Below are 20,955 nucleotides of genomic sequence, written 5' to 3' on the forward strand. Positions count from 1 at the left end.
ATGTGGTCTGCATAAGAAGTACTTTTTAAATGCAGATTTGCGGGGCACTATCCCAAGAGCCTTGGATATCCCGAGGTCTGCGGCTTGGCCCTGGGAATCTGCAATTAACAGCTCCCTTCCTGCCCTCAGGATATTGTGAAGCATGTTATGCACAGCTCCCATTACGATCTGAAATTATCTCGGTTGTTCACAAATGTAAGCTCCAAGAGGGCTAGGCTTTTGCCAGTCTCACTGGTCGGGAACCTCGACCAGCGTCTGGTACAGATCGGATGTTCCCTAAATATTTGTTGAATAAATGAATTAATCTTTAAGGTCACTTCTAGCTGGAGTATTTCTGTGTTGAACGCTTGCTGAATGACAAGAGTCACTAGGTTGGTAAATGTACGCATGATGGAGGTGATGCGGACGGAGGGCTGGGAGGAGGAGGACGGCGGACAGAGGTCTTGGTCGGCCCTCGGGGTGGGTGGGTGGCGGCTGCCGGGTGTGGGGTGGGTCCGGCCCGGAGGCCCCACTACGGCAAGTCTGCGGAGGGCAGCCGGCGCGCGTCGGGCGGGGCCATGACGTCATACCCGCGGAGCGCAGCTTCCACGCCGGCTTGGGCGCCGCGGCGTCGTGACGTCACGGCCACGGAGTGCCTTCGCCAGCGCCGGTTGGGGCGGGGCGCGGGCCGGGCGGCACCGTGACGTCACGCCTGCAGAGCGCCGCGCGGCGGCTGGGGGTGGCGGGCGCGGGCGCGGGTGAGGGGCGCGGGCCGGGAGCGGGCGGCGCGGCTGCGGGGCCGGGCGGTGGCGGCGGCGACGGCATGGCGGAGAGCGAGGCCGAGACCCCCAGCACGCCGGGCGAGTTCGAGAGCAAGTACTTCGAGTTCCACGGCGTGCGGCTACCGCCCTTCTGCCGCGGGAAGATGGAGGAGATAGCCAACTTCCCGGTGCGGCCCAGCGACGTGTGGATCGTCACCTACCCCAAGTCCGGTGAGCCCGGGGCAGACCCCGCCCGGCTCTGCGGCGCGCCCGCGTAGACGATGCGCCAGCGCCGGGGGCTTCCCTTCGGGGGCGCAGGGCGAGGGCGCGGTGCCCAGAACCCGACCGGGCGGGGTGGGGGGTGGTCGGCCCGCGTTTAGGGAAACCAGCCTTTGGAGGTGGGCCCCCGTGTCCATGGCCAGCTAGCGTCCCGTGGGGATGGAACCAGTTTGGCAGGAGCTGCCAGGAGGATAGGCCCAGGCCCACCACCCTTCCCTGCTTCCCCTCCCGTTGTCCAGCTGGCTGTGTGACCTTGGACAGTCACTTAACCTCTCTGTTCCTGGGCCCGGTTCAGCCTTTGATGAGTGCAGAGTCCTGGTGGTGATCTGGGGAAGGGGATAAAACGGGCATCAGGGCTGTGTGCGTCCCTCATTTCCTGCGTGGGTACCGGGTGGGGGATGGGACTGGCCGTGCCCGGAATGCGTGCCTGCTGTGTTCCCCTGTTTCAGGGCCGCCTCTATCACCCTGGTGTCGGGCAGGACCCAGGGCATTCACATTTCCTAGCGTTAACTGATGTCATTTTCATGACAACCGTGTAAGGTAGAGGTGACCATCCCCACTTTACAGTCTAGGCACTGAGGCTCAGAGAGGGGAAGTTGCTTGCCCAAGGTCACACAGCTGATGAGTGGCAGAGCGGAGATTTAAAGTCAGGCTGGTCTGTGCCCGGGACCTGATATAAGAGATGATCGTGTAGTGCCTTCTGAGGTTTGTAGGGAGAAGAAGCAGCTTTCCTGTTTGAACGTTCCTGCGGGTTTCGATTGCTGCCGCTGAATGGGAGAGGCAGGGAGACGCCTGAATCCAGACGGTGCAGTGCGTCTGACGCCTGGTGTGGAGGGTGGCAGCCTGGAGGTCGTGTTGGAGGAGCAGGGTGGTAGGTTGCTGGAAGAGCTGTACACTTGGCTGTCCCAGCTGTGCAGGGTCCCAGACACCCGAGGAGTAGGCCCGGTCCTCCGAGGAAGGTTGGAGAAGGGGCTGTCAGTGGAGGGTGGGGAAAAGTCTGGAGGTGCTGCTGAGCCATCCTTGGGAAGAAGGAAAGGAAGGAGGTATGGGGATTCAGAATTGGTCAGATTTTAGAGCCACAGATACCATTACTACATGTAAGACCGCCCCCCCCCCCACCCAGCTGGGTGTGGTGGGGCTGTACTTTGGACCCTCATGTTAAGTGGGACCAATAAAGACTAAAAATTGCCTCATGTCAGTTTAGGGCAGGGCTTGCCTCCATATGAATTGTGAAAAACTTGGTTTGGGGTGCTCTTGAGGATTTCGGAATTGTAGTTGAGCACTTGTGGTTCTGTGTTCTCCCTCCATTTCATGGCAAGGAGATGGAGGGTGAGAGGGTAAGTGGCTGGCAGGCTGGGGGAGGACCGGGCTTAGAGCTGAGTTGAAACGCATGTACTTGGGGCTCCTGGGGGATGCTTTAGAGGGGCCCTGCACTGGGGGCCTGCTGGGGTTCTTTCTGGGCACCTCGATGGGGAATGAGGTGTAGGTTAAAGGAAGTTTTCTAGGTAACCAAAACTCACATCTTGTTTGTAACTTGCGTCTTTCAGAGACAAACAAAAACATATCCTAGAGTTTTTCACAAGGAGAGTAAACATGTGGCTCTTTCTTTTGGTGACGGAGAATCCAACGGTGGCCAGAGATCCTTGTGTGGGGTCCCTTTGCACAGAGCCTTAGAGAGCCTCCTTTTTAAAACCTAAAAAATTTTTTCCAGAGAGCTTATGGCCTTTCCAGGCCCTCGTTGTTTGTCCGTCTGTCCCCCGCCTGCTCCTTTTATCTTTTACCTTCTACCTGAGGGCTGGGCAACCTGAAGACTCCCTTGTTAGAACTATGTGTAAGCCAGGAGCAACTGACAGTAGTAACTGCACAGCTGACTGCCTGCCGTGCTTTGTCGCTCCGCGTGTGTTCGTCATCTCAGCAAACTCCCTTCACAGCTCTCTGATCAGAGGTGGTCTCCTCTGTCACAGGTCGGGCACGGAGGCTCTGGGAGGTGAAGTGACGTGCTCAAGCTCACGTGCCCGATATGAGGCTTGCTTGAGCTGACCACGAGCCCAGGAGTAAAGGAGAAGCAGAGTCCTGGGTTTTGTGTAGGCCGGTATTTTCTGTTCCTTTTTCGCTTTCTTCCTGGTTCTCGACCTTGGCCCAGTCCATCCTTCTCATCCAGTTTGTGGGATGGTGACAGGATAGGTGAGAAGTTTTCTCAGGAAGGATGACCTGCACTAGCTGAATCCCCCGTTCCCCCAACCCGTACTGCCTGTGAAGTTCATTACACGAAATGATCACGAAGGGGACTGAAGAATTGGTCCCAAAAATCTGCCCGAAAGGTTTCCTCTCAACCAGAGGAGGAGGGCCCTGGAAGTCATCTCCAGTGGCAGCTGATGTAGCAGCAGGAGTGGTCTGGGGGGCAGTATCTGGGTTCTCCCTAGTCATTGCCCTTGGGTGATTCTGAGCCCCTGTTTCCCCTGCTGTGAAATCCACATCATAAATTGCACAGTTGCAGAGGCGACTCTGGCTCTGGGATCCTTGGAGGGACTGTTACTTTGAACACAGGCCATTCGCACTTTGCGATGGGACCTGGGATGCCCTAGGAACGATGAAGCAGCCCCTTGGCCGCTCCCGTGTGCCAGGTGCTCTGCCATGTTCATCCAGAGGCTCAGAGAAGGCAGGAACTTGCTCAGAGTCACACAGCTGCTGAAGGACAGTCAGGTCTAGTCAGGTCCCCTGGTCCGCAGCCAGCCTTGCCCCTTCCCCTCCAGAGGAGGGCAGCCAGACTCAGGCCTCAAGGTGGAGGGGGGATCCCACCTTCTCTTGTGTGCTTTGGGATGGAAGTCTCAGGACACTTTGGGATTTTAGGGTTTTTGTCACTGCTCTGAGTCACATGAACTTTAGGTGGCCCAGTTCACGTTTCCTTTCCCTTCCCGTCCCTTCCCTACCCGCCCCGCTCCCCACCAGGAGTGGATTTGTAGGAGGCACTGGTGCTTAGAGATTAAGAGCTTGGCTTTGGAGCTGGAAGGCCTGGGTTTGAACACAGCTATGCTACTTACCTGCTGGATGGCCCCGGACAGATGACATCACGCCTCTGAGCTGGGCTTTCTTTGGGGATAGGAGAGACCACCTCAGCGCCTTGCCGGGTGGCTGTGAGGATGAGTGAGATGATGGGCGAGGGCTCCTTCCCGTCCTGGATGCGCCGTAAGCACAGGAAAGGGTCGCGCTATTGATGCCAGCTTTCACTCCCTGAGCACCCGCTGTGCCCAGATGCTTTCCTAGGTGCCGGGGGTGCAGAGAAGAGTCCCATCTGGTGCCTGTCCTCAGTGAGCGCTCAGTCCGCTGGGGTCAGGCAGCTACAGGGTGGTTGGTGCTGGGACTGGGGCGGGTAGGCGGGACTAGCAGAGGCCCCTTCCCTTGCCGTGCAGGGACCACGGCTCCCCTTGGGTTTCCAGTGCCGGAGTCTAGGAGGTCTCAGTGAACTTGCAGGTGGCCCCAGGGTCCCTTGTCCACCCTGCCCCCTCTGGTGGGGAACTGGGGTTCACAGGGCAGGGGACGTCTGGTGGTAAAGGTAGTAATAAGTGGATCCTGCTTTTTTCCCACAGCACTCCACTACTTCTAGAACTTTTTTGTGTTTCTGACGTTTGAGCTCGGGTGACAGGTTAGGACTGTGCTGTCTGATACAGGAGCCTCTAGACACAGGTGGGTATTGAAGTTTAATGAACTAAAATGAAATCAAATTAGAGATTCAGTTCCCCAGTGGCAGTCGCCACATTTCACGAGCTCAGGAGCCGCAGTGGCTAGTGGCTCTCGTGTTGCACAGCACGGATGTCAGCTATTTCCATCATCGCGGAAGTTCTGTGGGACGGCGCTGGTGCACACCGTGATGCCAGCAGTGGGAGCCCACTGTGCCTTCTGAGGAGGACCCTCCTCCTTGTCGCTTGTTGATCGTCATTCGTTCTTATAGCCTCTTTGGTCCCAGGATGTTGCGTGTTGAACCCAGTTGTGTCTGGGAGACGTCTCGTGTCTGTCCCCGGGGTCCCCAAGGTCGCGGAGACTGGCTCTGGAACACGCTCCATGGCTCGGCCAGAGCGCCCACCTCCTGACTTTCTTTTCCTTTTGGTTCCCACCTGTCTTGAAGTGCATCCTCATTCTCTTGTCACTGATGAGGAGGGAAGCAGTGCATCACTGCTGGGGAGGGGGGAGCGTCTGGCCCCAGCTCTAGCCCTGTCTCTGTGCGACTGCAGTTTGCTCATGAAAAATGAGAGGGTTGGGCCTGATGGGTTCATGTAAGTCTTAAATGTTAAGACACCCTGGGGCGGGGAGGCCCACAGGCCCCAGGCTGGATGAGCTCTTCGTTTCCTTTGACTGTGTGTGTCACCACGCCCAGGAGAGGGGGCTCGGGAAGTGTCCTGACTGAGGTGATGCGGTCCTCAAGGAGCTTGCAGTAATACTGGGAAGCCGGGCCCCTGATGCCGAAAGCTATCTGACAGGCCAGGGCGGTCATTCTCAGGGTCAGGTCAGGGGCCCGGGAAGGAGGGCTCAGAGGAGGAGGAGGATCACTGGGGGACTGCATGGAGGAGGTGGGGGAGGTGGGCCGGGAGCTGGACATGAGGGCAGGTGGGATTACCGATTACAGCTACTGTCTCTACCTTGTTTGAGCCTCAGAACAGTCCCGTGTTCTTGTGATTGTTTCCTTTTTTGGATAGAAACAGGCCCAGTGAAGGGAAAGGGCGGTATCAGCACGTGAGTGTACAGTTTTCACTTGTAGACGGTGGAGAGGAAGCAGCCACAGGAGGAGCTGGCAGAGGGACAGTGGGGATGGGAACCGGCGCCTACCCAGCATCCATTCTGTGCCAGACGCTCCCCGGGTTTTCACATATAGTTATCGCATTGCACTTTCCCACAGTCTGGGGAGGAGACTGGTCTCAGATGCGGATCAGGAAGCAGGCTGCAAGATTTCGGGGAGGGACTTGTCACCCACCCTGAGCTCACGTTTGTGCCAAGATCAGGGTGACTGTCCCTCCCTTCCAGCTACACAGGGTGATGAGTGCTCCCCAACCCAGCACTTAGTTCCCCGCCTCCCGGGAGAGCGTGCAGAGGCCTGAAGATGTACCTGGAGGTTTTGTTCAGGATAACTGTCGACTTCCTCTTTCCTCTCCCCTCTCCCTTCCTCCTCCCTCTTCCTTCCCTTTGCTCTTACTCATTATGTTTGCACATACTGAAGAGGGCTTGGAATTGGGGAAGGAGGTGGCAAGTCCAGGTGCCTGGGATGGCCAGGGGGACATTCTTCTCATCACTGTATGGGGCTTGGGAGAGAGAGCCTCGAGAGGCACCCACAGGGTTCTGGAGAAAGGAGCAGGGCCTCTTGGAGGAGCATCTTTCTGATACCAGTGGAATAGGAGGAGACCCCCAGCCCCACTCTGAGCTCCAGGGTCTCATCGGGCTTCTCATTTCTCATTCCTCCTAGACAGTGACGACTCCTCTGCACTCTCCCACCCACCGCCCCCCACACGCACTTGGTACTTGCTTCTGTGGCTCCTGCACCTAGTAAGCTCGCAGATCCGTCCACCCCCTCAGCCCTCGAGACAGTCTTGGGACTCTTCCTCTCTCACCTGGACTATTGCGTGGCCTCCCCCCTTGGTTCACCTTTCACTCTGCAGCGAAAGTGACCTCTTAGAAACACAAACCTGACCTCGGGCAGTCCCTCGTTAGACCTCTTCACTGACTCCCCCCCCCATTGCCTTCAGTCAACGGTAAACTCCACTCTGTAGCCCATCCTCTTGTGGTCTGATTTCACCTGTTCCGCCCCCTTTGTCAGCAGCCACGTAGGACTGTCTGAACACGCCTGCTTCTTTCTTCCCTCCAGCCTTGCTCCCTCTGTCTGCTGTGCTCTTCCCCTCCCCTCCCTTCCTCTCCTTTTCCTTCCCTCTGATTACCTGATGAGGACTTCCCGTTTGCAGACTCCTCTCATCTGTTCACTGTGGGACTGAACGTCCTCCTGGGCCTCCCTCCTGTCTTTCAGCACTTTAGAGCTGCCACTCCATTGTCTCCTGGCTTGCGTCGCTTCTGTTGAAAAGTCAGCTGTGATTCTTTGTTCCTTTTGGAATGGACTTTTTTTCCCCCCGGTTGCCTTCAAGATTTTCTCTTTATCTTTGGTTTTCAGCGCTTGAATATTATGTGTCTAAGTATGTATTTTTTCAGGGAGGGGGATGCTTATTCTGCTCTGGGTTCTCTGAGCTTCTTGGATCTATGGTTTGATGCCTTTCCTTCTTTTGGATGAATTCTCAGCCATTATCCCTACGAATATGTCTTCTGTCTTCTCTTCTTTTGAGATTCCAATTACATATGTGTTAGATTGTTTGATACTGTCCTATAGCTCTTGTATATTCTATTTTTTCACCCCTTTTTTCTCCTTGTGTTTCAGCTTGGGTAATTTCTGTTGACCAATCTTCAGGTCAACACATTTTTGACCAGAGATGTATTATGGCCACAGACGTTAGTTTCTGCAAAAATCCCCTGGTCAGTAATGTGTTAACTGATTCTTCCACTGTGTCAGGTCTACTGATGAGCTCACTGAAAGCATTCTGTATTTCTGTTATGTGTTTTTATTTTTCCTCTAGTATTTCATTGTTTCAATAGCTTCCATCTCTCTGCTGAAGTATTCATCTGTTTATGCATTTTGTCCACCTTCTCCATGAAATCCTTTAACATTTTAATCAGATTAATTTTAAAGTCTGATTCTGTTGATTGTTTTGTCTCTTGACTGGTTGTGTGTGTGTGTGTGTGTGTGTGTGTGTGTGTGTGTGTGTGTATATATATGTTTTTTTTTTTCCCTTTCCTTTTCTTAATGTGTAGTACTTTTTGATTGAATGCTGGACACAGTGTGCCCGCATTAGAGATTGGAGTCAGTTGTATTTATGCTTGGAAATGGGCCTGGCTTTTCTTGCCATTAGTGTAGGTGGTGAGTCAGCCTGGTAGGAATAGGGCTGTGTTTGGGTTCTGTTGTCCCTCTGGGCACTTGAGTGACGACTGGTTTTAATTCCTGTAGCATCACCTTGTGCTTTGCGTGGGAAGCTGAGTTTCCAGAGGGTCTTTCCTCAGCGTTTCTGCCCTACCCTCAGCTTTTGGTCTGAGTCTTAGAGGGGTTTCTCCCCACACCCTGTCCCCTACCTCAGGGGTGGACTGCTGTTACTTGTTGCTCTGTTGCTGGCTGAGAGGGGAAGGTTTTGAGGGGGAGGTCCTCTGTCACCTGGTCCAGCTGCAGCCTTAGGCAGGCTTTGGGTTCCTGGGTCTTGGTAGGGCTTTCTCAGTGATATCCCTTAGTGGCAGCCAGCTCTGCCTTGATGGTGGTGGGTCTTGTGCAGGAAAGAGTTTCACATTCCTCTTTCAGCATTTGGGGGTCTCAGAGCTCAGGGGCAAGTTCCTACCTCTCCCACAGGGGCAGAGTTCTTTTCTTTCACCCAGTCTCCAGCCATGTTGGGTCTTCACCAGTGCCCTGGGGGGTAACAGGTTTTACTGCCCCTCCCCCTGTGGCTTAATGCCTTCTTCCCATAGAGGAGAAGAGTCCCAGCAGGTTTCTTTCCTTTTCCTGCAGCCATGATGTTGAGGAACACTGTCTCCACCCTGCCACCCCTCATCTTTCTCACGAGCACCTAGTAGGTCTGCAGAAGAGAATCTGTTTGGTGCCGACTCTCTCCTTGTGTCTCTTGCTCTGCAAGCCCGCAGTCAGCCTTTGCACTTTGTGGAAATTCCACCTGGATTCTTCTTTGCTGCGTGCGTGGTGCCTGGCTTCTCTTCCTCCTGGCCCGTCCTCCTGGGATTCCAGCCTCTTGGCTGCTCTGCAGCTTCAGCTCTCTGATGGACTTGAGTCATGTGGGGGTCTGGTAGCTTAGCTGGCCTTTGCTGGTTAGTGTCGGGCCATGCTCCGCCCAGCTCTCTGCACCCCGGCTGGAGCGGCACTGCTTCCTGCTGTCCTGATGGTCAGGTGAGGCGGTGGGCGTGTCTGCAGCTTCTGGGGGGTCGGACAGGGTCTGGACAGGCTTAGCAATCACTGCTGTTAGCAGGGAGCGGGGACCCAGCTGGGGCTTCTGGAGCACGTTAGGGTAAGTGCAGGGGCTGTCAGGAGGCAGAAGCCCCCCCGAAACATGCTTTGCAGACTTCCTGGGGTTTTCCGGAAGCTAAACAAGTCATTTCCAGAGGGGCTGGAGAGCCAGAGAGGCTTGGGCTTCCAGGTGGCTCTCGTGAGGCTCAGCTCAGCCTGGGATGAGCCAGGGTCTCCTGGGCCCCCCACTCCCACCAGCGGCAGGCCGTGGTCTGGGTGATGGCACAGATGCTCGAGTCTGCATTGATCCTTCTCAAGCCTCAGGCAGACTGGGAGCTGAGAGGGTGGCCCGTCTCTGTGCCGGGGACGGGGTGGGGGGTCCTGTCATCCTCAGAGCTTCACGGCCAGGGATGTCCCTTATCAGGTGAGGAACTGAGGCCCGAGGAGAAGCGGGCCCGGGTCCTGGGGGCAGAGCCCACGGGGGCTGGCTCCGGGGCCCCAGCACGTGGGTCCTGGCATTTGATCCATGGGCGATCCTCCCCTGGGGTGCGGTGGGCAGACCTGCTGGGACGGGCTGAGTCTTCCTGGGGTCCAGGCCTCAGGAAGCAGCCGAGCTGGGATTTCAGATGTGGGTGGCCTCTTGAAGCTCGTGCCCACGTGGTCTTGCCGTTGGTGGTTTTGCCTCCCCCATGGGAGGGGCGAGGCCCGGCACGAGGAGGGGATGAGCCTGGGGCCTGGAGACCTGGAAGCGGGGCTCGTTGTGGAGAAGTGAGGTGGGAGGAGGTCTCAGGAGGCGCGGCAAAGCAGAAGCCAGGAGCGGTGCCCTCGGGAGACAGGTGGGCACAGCACGGGGGTCTCCCTAAAGAGGTGGAGGCCGGGCCTCACCCATCAGCTCCTGCTCCCCAGCAGTGGAGGGTGCTTGGGGCCCAGTGAGAGCGGGTGCAGGAGCTCCTCGTGTGGGGTCTGCCCACCGCGTTCCAGGGCACCGAGGTGGGTGGGTGTGCGCTGACAGGGTCTGCTGGAGGAGGTGTTGTAATGACCTAGGCCCGAATCTGATTTGGGGCAAGGCGCTCAGCCTTCCTGAATCTCCGTGTGCTCCTTTTCAGATGGGGTGATGTCTCGCTGGGCTGTTGGGAGAACTGGACGTGATGATGGGCGTGGAAAGCCCTGATACGCTGCTAGCCCTTATTTTCATTTCTTCTCTTTCATTTCGGCTCCACTTGGAGCATTTTCTGCCTGTGGCTGCGTAAGAGGCCGCCCAGACTCAGCACCTAAAGACAGCGGTTATTACTGTAGCCCAGGGTCCGCCGTCCTGATCTCAGCCCGTGCGTCTGCGGGCTGCCTGGGGGCCCTGCTGCAGGCTGGTCGTGGCTGGGGCAGTTCTCATTCAGGTGTCCCTGGACCAGGAGGCTAGCCTGGGAATGTCCTTCCCTTGGCGATGCTAGAAGCACAGAAGAGCAAGTGGGAACGTGCAAAGCTCTGTGCCTTCGCTTCCCTGCGTTGGCTACAGCCAGTCCCTGCCGTGCCCGCGATCATGGGGACCCTCTTCTGGGAGGGGCTGTGAAGCCTCAGGGCAGACAGTGTGGATGGGGCAGGGTGGAGAGCTGGGACTCCTACTGCTGTACCCCCCACCCCTCCCTGATGCGCTACGTCTCACTGGTCCATGCTCCTGTCCTTCAGGTCCCAGGTCGAAGGCTGCTGTTTAAGAGGAGCCTTCCCAGACTTTCCCAGACCCTCCTGGAGGTGGGGCCTCTCCCTCCTGGGGGAGCCGCCCGCTCTGCCTCTCGGTAGGGGGCTGTGTGTGGGGTCCTGAGCGTGTGTCCGCATCTCTGAACCCAGGAACCCGAGAGCTCAAGGCCCGGGAGAATTTCACTCTGAGGAAACTGAAGGCTGGAGCCTGGTGACTTCGTCAGGCACCCAGAGTCGCTGCAGAGTGGGGCTGGGAATGTGGGCCCCAGATTGCCAGGCCTCAGCAGCAGGGACTGTGGCAGCCAGGGCTGTCTGGAGACGGGCAACCTCGCCCCCTGGCTGTCGGTCCAGCTGTGTCACAGCAACTGACATCGTCCCCCAGGAGGGACAGTCACACCCCGTGGCCAAGTCTGTTTCCCCTCTGTGTCCAGCAGGGCCCAGAGCACAGGCCAGGCTCACTTTCCAGGGTCCAGCCCCTCCTCCCTCTGTCTCAGCCTTGCTCCATCCCCAGCTGCGAAGTGGTGGGGTCTGAGGTTAGAGCTTTAGCCTGGAAGTGAGAACGTGTGGCTTGTGGCCTTGGTTTTGCTGCCCACTTGCTTTGTGAGCCGTGTGTGCTATGTGTGTGTATATGTGTGTGTGTGTGTGTGCTGTATGGGTGTGGTGCTGTGTATATGTGTGTGGGGGGTACATGGGCGTGGTGTGTGTGTGTGTGCGTGTGTGTGGTGTGTGTATGGTATATGGGTGTGGTGTCTGTGTGTGTGTGCTGTATGGGTGTGGTGTGTGCATGGTGTATGGGTGTGGTGTGTGTGTGCTGTATGGGTGTGGTGCTGTGTATATGTGTGTGGGGGGCACATGGGCGTGGTGTGTGTGGTGTGTGTGTGTTTGTGTGCGTGTGTGTGGTGTGTGCATGGTATATGGGTGTGGTGCTGGGTATATGTGTGTGTGGGGCACATGGGCGTGGTGTGTGTGTGTGTGTGTGTGTGTGTGTGTTCGTGCGCGTGCGGTGCGGTGTGTCGAAGCCCTCTGGTTCTGGAGTCAGACTGTTCTGGGTCCTGGGTTCACGGCCCGCTCGCGTCTGTGGCCCCAGGCAGTTCGCCTCCGAGGCTGCCCTGCCGCGCGTGAGACGCGGTGGTGGCGGCCGCTCAGCGGCCTGTGCGGCTCAGCGGGGGAAGGGGCCGTGTGAGCTCCTGGCACAGCACCTGGGACGCTGAGCACTGCCCTCGGCGGTCCCTGGGGGCCTGCAGGGCACCTCGTGTGAGCCGGCGTGGGCCTCTTGCCCTGGCCCCCATCCCCTTGCAGCCTGAGATGGGAGCCGTGCCCGCCCTTGTTGGGCTCCGTGCCCCCTGAGTGTCAGGACTGTCTCGGGAGCTGAGCCAGCCCACGTGAACGTTCCCAGGACGGGGAGGTGCTCAAGGAGAGCGGCTCCCTTTGCTCCTTCCTTCCCCAGGCGCGTGTCCTGGAGGCCTTCTCAGTGCCTGTTGGGTTAGCACGTGCCGCCCCTGGCGAGGGGCCTGCGGGACCCCAGGCCCGGCTGGTTTGGCAGCTCCGTGGGCTGCAGCTTCAGGCGCGCAGCTGTTGCTGTGTCTGAGGCAGCTGGACTGAGCGCGGCTGTGACACCTTGATGTCCGGGGCCGCAGAGTGCCGTGGGGCAGAGTTGAGCCCGCCTGCTTATCGCTGCTTCCCCTTCCGACCTCACGGCGTGGCGATCGAGGAGTGGGAAGCTCTGAGGCCCTCCTCCCAGGGAGGAGGAGAGGTGGTGACTGTGGATTTTGGGAGCTCAGATGTGGGCTCAGTGTTAGCTGACTTAGCAGGTAGAGAACCTAATGCCAGCGGCGGGGGGCAGCCGGCATGCGAACCCCTTCGCTGCAGGGCCCCAGGAATTGTGTGCCTGGCCCCTCAGGGTGGCCGCCGTGATACGGGGAGGCTGAGAGCAGGCAGCTGTTGCAAAGATGGGTTTCTTTGGGGGAAGTTGATCCAGAGAAGCTGTGGGCTTGGGGATGCCACGCAGAGCTACAGGCTGGGGTACAGTGCTGAATGGGAAATGGGGGTCGAATGAAAGCTACACGCTTGAAAGGGAGGTTCCCAGCACCCTCCCCTCCTTGGCTTCTGGAATGCCTGTGGTCCCCCAGGGCAGAGAGTGGAGGCATCTTCTCTAGAGAAATTGACCCCAAAGAAAAGACTTACAAATACTTGCGTGTGGGCATCTCCCATCTCAGCTGTGAGGGCACCCAGGCTGGGCTGTGTTTACAGACACATGAAGCCCTGCAGTCAACAAGCCTTGTCCTGGACAAGCCTGGACGCAGATGGCTGCGTCCAGTGGCTCGTTCTTACCTGTGGATGGACTCAAGGTCTTCAGATCTTAACGTCTCCAACGTGAAGGACAGAGACCTGCAAAAACAGAACAAAACAAAAGGCAGCAAAAGGAGCTTGGAGGAATCAGACAATGTACAGAGCAGAAGAAAACCTAAAAAACAAAACACCACCTGCACTCCTTTTTTTAAAAAATTCTGCTTCTAGTTGCAAATCCCTAGTATGTAGGACTATGATTTTTTTTAAATTAATTAATTTATTTTTTTGCTGCGTTGGGTCTTCGTTGCTGCGCGCGGGCTTTCCCTAGTTGCAGTGAGCGGGGGCTACCCTTCATTGCGGTGCGCGGGCTTCTCATTGTGGTGGCTTCTCTTGTTGCGGAGCATGGGCTCTAGGCATGTGAGTTTCAGTAGTTGTGGCACGCGGGCTCAGTAGTTGTGGCTTGTGGGCTCTAGAGCGCAGGCTCAGTAGTTGTGGCTCACGGGCTTAGTTGCTCCACGGCATGTGGGATCTTTCCAGACGAGGGATCGAACCCGTGTCCCCTGCATTGGCAGGTGGATTCTTAACCACTGCGCCGCCAGGGAAGTCCTACCACCTGCACTCCTAACTCTGTAATATCGTCAGAGAGTGAAGACAGGTATTATAGTTGAAATTTTAAAAACTCAGTTGTGAAGTTTGGGTGGTCAAGCAGAGGAAATATCCCAGGAAGTAGAACAAAAATTTTTGCAAATTGATGACAAATAGGAACAAAAAGATAAGAAAAAGTGGAAGATCTCAGAGTTGCAGAAGGAGAGAACAGGGAGAATGGGAGAGAGAAAGTTATTGAAACCAGGATTTCCAGAACTCCAGGACGGGAGTTAAAGACTCCCCTTGTGTCTCAATGTGCTCCCGGGCACTGTGATTGAGTAAGAGACCCTGCTGAAGCACTTAACTGTGAAATTTCAAACCTGAGATACAGGGAAGATTGCAAAGCTTCCCGAGATAAGAACGGCCACGTTCAAAGGACTAGGAACGAGGACCTCAGAGTTCTCGACACAGCATTGGCAGCTGGACGACGGGATCAGTGCGTTCAGGGTTCTGAGGGGACATGGTCCCCAGCCTGGAATTCCATACCCAGCCCAACTGCCGGTCCCGAGCGAGGTAGAAACAGGCGCTTGTAGTCCCATACCGTCCCACACAGTTGTCACGGTCAGGAGGCAGCTGGGGGTGGACTCTGCCACTGTGTGCACGGACACCAGCGAGGGGCACACGGGTCAAGGGCGCAGTCCATCCAGCCCGAGGGAGATTGCAGGAAGACAGTCGTGGGGCGCTGAGCGGCAGGGGCACCACCCCAAGAGATAAATGGGATTAGAGCACACCTCCTGCATTTGGCCGTATGGAGAGGGTTTGCCACAGAGCTGGGGAAGGAATTATTAGTAGGTACATAGAACACTAAGCAAGCAAGCGAAGGAAGCACAAAATCTTGTGCAAAAAAGGCAGTGTAATCACTACATGGTGTACTTTGAATTAGACTGAAAATTGTCTCGGGACCGTGTCAGGGGAGGGAAGCCTGCAGGAGGGAATGTGGCTCTGTCATCGTCTTGCTCAGTCAGAAATCAGTAGCCCATCAAAACATACAGATCGTGAAACAATGATGTAAGCACGTCAGAAACCTGAGGGTAAGAGAAGAATCAGCAAGGGTTTGCTCTGGACGTGGGAGTGGGGTGGGGAGAGGACCTGGATTTTCTGTCCTGAGTCTTTTGACTTTTAAACTAGGTACATGTGTGACTTTGGTAAATAATAAAAGTGAAAATAAAAGAATTTCAGGACTTCCCTGGTGGCCAGTGGTTAAGAATCCGCCTCCCAATGTAGGGGTCACGGGTTCGAGCCCTGGTCCGGGAAGATCCCACATGACGCGGAGCAACTAAGCCCGTGCACCACAGCTACTGAGCCTGCGCTCTGGAGCCCGCGTGCCACAACTACTGAAGCCCACGCGCCTAGAGCCTGTGCTCTGCAACAGGAGAAGCCACCGCAGTGAGAAGCCCGTGCACCGCAACGAAGAGTAGCCCCCGCTCGCCGCAACTAGAGAAAGCCCACGTGCAGCAACGAAGACCCAACACAGCCAAAAATAAATAATAATAATAAAAAAAAGAATTTCAAAGGGTTCCAGCCCCAGGATCCTGGTGGTTGGGGGCTCAGTTCTGACTGGTTCTGACCCTAGAGTGCTGGTTCCCCCTTCCCCGGAGTTCTGGTGGGAATTTTGATGGGCTCCACCCCAGCCTTGTGGCAGGTTGGACTGGACTCTGGATCCCTGGGGAGTTCTGCCCAGAACCCAGTGGTTTCCTACGGGTCTTGGCCTCAGAGGTCTGGTGTCAGAGTCACTGCCGACGCTGAGGTGCCACCGGGCGTGAGTTCACTGCTGTCAGCAGAAGCACGTCCGTGAGGAATTGCATCACGTCTGTTGACTTGAAAACGAGCTGTTGGAAAGCGTGTGGCTTGTGTTACTCCCTGCCAGGCGGTCCCGCCCACCCGGCCAGCCCTGTGTGGTCCCGGGTTGAAGGCCTGGCTGTGCTCCGCCTCGCCTCGGACTTGCTGGGCGGCGGGCTGGCCTCCCGGGCGCCTCTCCCCGGGGGCTCCGGACGCAGGGGGATGGTGCGGTGGGGGCTGAGGCCCCGCTTCGCCCGCACCTGTGGGAGGGGAGGCCCCCCGGCGTCCTGCTGCAGCAACGTGACGGGCCTCGCACGAGACCCTCCACCCGTCCCCCCTCCCCCGGGGGTGCTGGGGAGGCCGCGTAGGGAGGTGGGGACGTGGCCTCCCCCTCCGGGGTAGCTCTCCCCTTTCCAGCTCTGTGACCTGGCGCTGGAACCTGAACTCTGAGCTTCCTTGCCCATGCTGGGGGTGCTTGTAAACCCTGCCTCTGCCGTGTGCGGCCCCGCAGGCAGAGCGCCTCCTGTGGGCTCTAACGAGGCTGGCCTTCCGGTGCAGATATTTAATGGAGGTACGGGTGGAGCTTGTGGAACTGACATGTCGATATTGATGTAAGACATACTAACGAGGTCTGTCTGGGTCATTACCTGTAGGGGCTGCAGGGGTGGGCGTCCTGAAGACCTCCCTGGGAGAGGCCTGTTTTGGTGGAAACTCTGCACACAGTCCGATTTCTAAGCGCACGGACCCGCCCAGTGCAGCTGCCCTGAGCTGCCCGGGGGACGGGCCTCACCAGGAGGAGCGGGCAGGTGGGAGCCACCCACCGGCTCTGTAACTCTGGGCACGGTTAGGCCTCAGGAGCCTCATCTGTAAATGGGGCTGGTGGTCCCCGCCTCTCAGGTTGGTGTGAGGGTCCTGTGGTTGATGGAAAGAAGTTCCTTCTGACGGAAGAGCCGCCACACCACTTTCTTCCTTCAGGGCCTTTGCTCCAAAGCCGTCTCCTCAAGAAGTCTTTCTTGATTGACATATCCCCTTGAACAAACCCAGGGTTTGTTCGTGCATTCAGAACAGGTGAACTGAGCCTGGCCATGTGCTGGCTCTCCTGGCAAAGAGCCAGACAAAATGGCTCATGCCCCGTGGAGGGCGGCGGGGTGGGAGCCCACAGAGGACCGTGCAGGCTGTTCCTGGACTGTCGCTGCAGCGGGGACCGGGGCCAGGCGAAGGGTGCTCGTCACGTGGCTGGTCAGGGGAGCGCTCACACCTGGAGGAGCTGAGGGAGTGAGGAAAGGGCTCCGGGCACGGGACCAGCCAGGAGGCCGGTAGGAGCTCTGGAAAGAGAGAGAGGCGGGTAGAGAGGGCATGGGGCGTGGAGTGTGGCCGGCACGCCTGCAGGCCAAGTTGGAGACCTTGCTCTACTCCTCGGAGGGTCCTCGGAGGCGCGGGGTCCTAAGAGGGACGGGGTGCCCTCGTAGGTCCCTGTTGGGATGGTCGGGTGGTCTTGGCTGCTTTTGTTGGGCTGAAAGGAGGGTGAGCAGGGCAGAGGGCTGCGGGGCCTCCGGCAGCGCCCCCGATGGAAGGGTCGCTCCGCGCTCACCTTGATGGTAGGTGGGCAAGGTGGGCTTTGGGGGGGCAGGAGGCAGGGGCACCTCGTCTGGCGGGGCGCTGGGCGGCAGGTTCCACGTGGGCCGGTGCGTGCGGGGGTCAGCGTGGAGCTGGCCTTCGGGGCGGGGCTGCTCGAGGCCCCGGGGGAGTGTGTGCAGCTGGGAGACGAGGGGGCAGCGCTTTCAGGGGGCGGGGGGAGATGAGGAACCAGCAGCAGGGACCGATTCCCCCGAAGCGAAGGGGCCGGAGTGGTTGGGGAGGAGGACCTGGCCAGCGTGTCTCTTCTGAGGGGTCAGACGGGCTGATGACCGGGCAGGCCCTGGCTGGCTGCGGTCCCGGCGTGGAGCTGAAAGCCTGGATGGAGTGGGGCCGCGCAGGGCCTGGGGGAGCGCAGAGAGCCGCCTTTCTCCCCGGGCTCCCTCCCTGCCGCCCCGGGGTGCTGGCTGGGGCTCTGCCCTTGTGGGGTCGGCCCGCCGCGTGTCCCGACCCAGGCCCCTGCTTTTCCTTCCTGCACAGATGCTGAGATGTTGGGTTTGCCTGCCGTGTGCTGTGTGCCGGGCCCGGGGGTGTTGGCGGGGAGATGGCGCTGTCGCCCCTGGAGTGAGGCCGTGCAGTCGGTGTGGTAATTGGGAGCGTTGTAAGCAATTCGCGCCGGGCGAGGATGAGTAATGGGGGACCTGGGGGTCCGGGAAGGCCAGCTTGCTGGAGGAGACGACTTGAAGCCGCTGTGCACAGGTTGCGGGGTGAGGGCCAGCAGGGAGCCTCCCGGGGAGGGGAACCCGCACCCCAGGGGGCTGGTGCAGAGAATAGGTGAAGGGGCCACCGGACTCCAGTGTATGGACACTGGGAAGCTGCAGAAGGGTCTAGGCTGGGAGCCATCCACCCTGAATCTGAAATTCGCTGTTCATAAGGCACAGAAGGGCTGTCCTCGAATCCAAGCCGTGTTGCTGGGACAGCCCGTGGGGTGATCTGAGAGGAAGGAGTTGGTGGGCAGGGCTGCAGCTGTGGTCCCACGAGCGAGGGAGGTGTCCTCGACACACACACGAGCGCTCCTGTTCCCTGGAGGGCCTCTCTCCGTCTTTGTGGGTCTGGGGTGTCCCTGGGCTAAGCTGTCCCATCTCCATGCTGGCTGGACCCCCTCCGTCTTTCTCGGGGAGCAGGTTCTGCTGACCACAGCACTGGGCAGACAGGTGGTTTTTCCTTTGAATTGAATTATGCCTTGTATGTGCATACTTGCATGTAACTGCCACCAGACCAAGATAAAGAGCCACCCCGGCACCCCAGAAACTCCTTCATGTCCTCTTTGAGTCGATAACCTTCCCCCAAAGAACCACTGTCTTCACCTCTGTCGCTGCAGCTTACTTCCCATTCCGGAACCCAGTAGGAATGGGAACATGCAGAATCACACGGCAGACGCCCTTTGGCGTCTGGCTTCCATTGCTGCCTAGTGTCGCATTGTCTGAGTATCCTGGCTTATTCATTCATTCTGCTGCCGACCGATGTTTCCGTTGTTTCCAAGGTTTGCTCTTCTGCGTAACACTGCAGGGCTGTTCTGGTATGCGTCTATCAGTGTTGTCTTGTACATTTCTCTGGTCACAGGGCATACCTGTGTTTCACTTTAGTAGGTACCAGTCGACATAGTTTTCATTGTAAATCATAATTGGCTGGCGACTCATTCCCCTGGACCTTCATCACTCCTGGGTAAATGAAAATTCAGCTTCTGGAAGCCCAGGACTGAGAATCGTCCGCTCATGACAGTCCTCGAGCCCTGGGGAGGCAGGCACTGTGTGTCCTGTTCACTCCTCACAACAGCCTTGAGAAATCTCCTGGCTGCATTTAGTGCCAAGAAAACAGGAGCTCAGAAAACCTGGCTCACCCACGGTCACCCCGAGAGGTGGGATTCGGGTCAAGGTCTCACGCCTAGGCCGGTGTTCTTCCACTAGACTCGAGGCACTCCTGGGACGCTGCACGCCCCCCAGCTCTGCGGCCCTTCAGCCCTTTTTCTGGGCGGCAGGCGCTGACCCGAGAGTGGGGCTGGCCCTTGGGCTTCCTCTGGGCGCCCCTCACTGGGCTTCTCTCCCTCCAGGCACCAGCTTGCTGCAGGAGGTGGTCTATTTGGTGAGCCAGGGGGCCGACCCTGATGAGATTGGCTTGATGAACATCGACGAGCAGCTCCCCGTTCTGGAGTACCCGCAGCCGGGCCTGGACATCATCAAGGTGCGCTCTGGGCAGGTGGCAGCAGCCCACACGACCCCCGTGGGGCCTTTCCACGGTTGCACCCTGAGTGACGGTTGCTTCTGAGGGGTTCCTGGGGGCCTCATGGGTGGAGGGAGAGCAGCGGGCTCCCGAGACCCCCAGGTAGCTGGAGGTGGGGGGGAAGACTGATGGGCCTGAGCTGGTGGCAGTGACCCTGGAGCTGAACCAGTGGGTGACGTGGGTGGCTTGGAGGGGGAAAGGAGGCAGATGCCAGGAGTAGGGGAGATGGGGGGGAGTGTAGGGGTGAGGGGCCTCCCGCTGTGGCTCATCCCATCCGTTGAGGGTGGGATGTGTTTGCATCGAACATTTGGTGTCAAGAGCGAAATAAACATTATTCCCAAGTCCCATCCTCTCTACCCCTCAGACAGATCTGGAGTTTATCCTCTCCATCCTCCCCTCTGCCACCTCTTCGTTCAGGCCTCATTTCCTGGGTGGCCCGCCTGTCCCTCCTCCCACTAGACGAGCATCCTGAAATAAGCTCTGAGAATGCCCCCCACCGCCGGGTCGTTGTCCCGCGTAAGCCGGTCTCTGCACCCCAGCCTCCAGCGTTGGCCCACCTGCGTCCAGCCCCTCCCGCCCCTGTGCCCACCACGGTGCTGCAGCCCGTGTTGACCCGCCGCTGAGCCTTCCAGTAGAGCTGCGTGGGCCCCCGCCGCGGGCTGCCCTGCTCTTGGCTTTGGGGTCCCGCCGAGGACTGAACTGACTGTGATGTCACAGCCCTCGCAGAGTTGAGGTCCCAGTGAGGGAGCCCCCAGGACAGGAAAACTGAGAGTCCTAGTGGTTGAAGGGTGGCCACGCCAGACCGGAGCAAAGTGGGACGGGGCGGGGCCTGTCGGGGGACGGGGGGGACGTCTGAGTCAGGGAGCGGAGCGCTGGCCGAGGGAGGGGCCGGGCCGGTCCAGGAGCTGCAGGAGTTGTGTGCTGAGGCTGACTGCGGGGCCCCCTCTCCGCGGCCGCTCCAGGCTGCCATCGTGGCCCACGTCCTCTCAGCAGACCCCTGACAGTACACTCTGACTCAGGCCACGGGGGCCAAGGACGGGGACCGCGTCGGCCTGTGTCTGCCCCCAGGGTCCAGCCTGGGCGGGGCTGGGGGGCCCTGTCTCAGGTGAGAAGGTTGTTCGGGGTGCACGTGGTGCCGGTCCTGACTCGTCTGCGGCCCCGTCCGCCTGGGCCCCAGAGGAAGGCTGAGATGAGCGGCGCGTGTCCTCTGAGCGCCCCCCCTCTGCCCTGCTGCAGGAACTGACGTCCCCCCGCCTCATCAAGAGCCACCTCCCCTACCGCTTCCTGCCCTCAGACCTCCACAGCGGCGACTCCAAGGTAACCCCGCTCCCCGCTGCCCCCCGCGGCCCCCGGAACCAGAGGCCCATGTGCCAGTCCAGACGGTGGTCTGTCACAGGCCCAAGTTCCCAGACAACCTCGGTGTGCTAAGAGCGCTGGAGAGGCTGTCCTTGACCCCGTGTCTCTAGCATTTTATCCATGCTTCTCACTTTCGCTTTTCCTCACAGCTGAACTTGACCAGCCAAAGCCCAGCCTCTGCCCATTGAAGGCCTGAGGACTCGTGGCTGCTTTCACTGTCTCTGATTTTTTTCCTTTTTTCTCAACTGCATTAGACGTATGAGGCCTATAATTCTCATCACCAGGGCCAGGTCTATA

At 58.4% G+C, this 20,955-nt stretch overlaps 1 protein-coding gene across 1 annotated transcript in view; it reads left to right on the plus strand.

Moving 5' to 3' along the window:
* The first annotated feature begins 753 nt into the window (after positions 1–753).
* SULT4A1 (sulfotransferase family 4A member 1) overlaps positions 754–20,955 on the plus strand; it is a 33,584-nt gene continuing 13,382 nt past the window's right edge. The window contains exons 1-3 of the mRNA XM_007189167.3: positions 754–971; positions 19,133–19,263; positions 20,539–20,619. Of these exons, the coding sequence (XP_007189229.1) occupies positions 803–971; positions 19,133–19,263; positions 20,539–20,619 (381 nt within the window). The 5' untranslated portion in view covers positions 754–802. The remainder of the gene's footprint in view (positions 972–19,132; positions 19,264–20,538; positions 20,620–20,955) is intronic.

Source organism: Balaenoptera acutorostrata, chromosome 11, assembly GCF_949987535.1.
Source record: "Balaenoptera acutorostrata chromosome 11, mBalAcu1.1, whole genome shotgun sequence".
NCBI lineage: Eukaryota > Metazoa > Chordata > Mammalia > Artiodactyla > Balaenopteridae > Balaenoptera > Balaenoptera acutorostrata.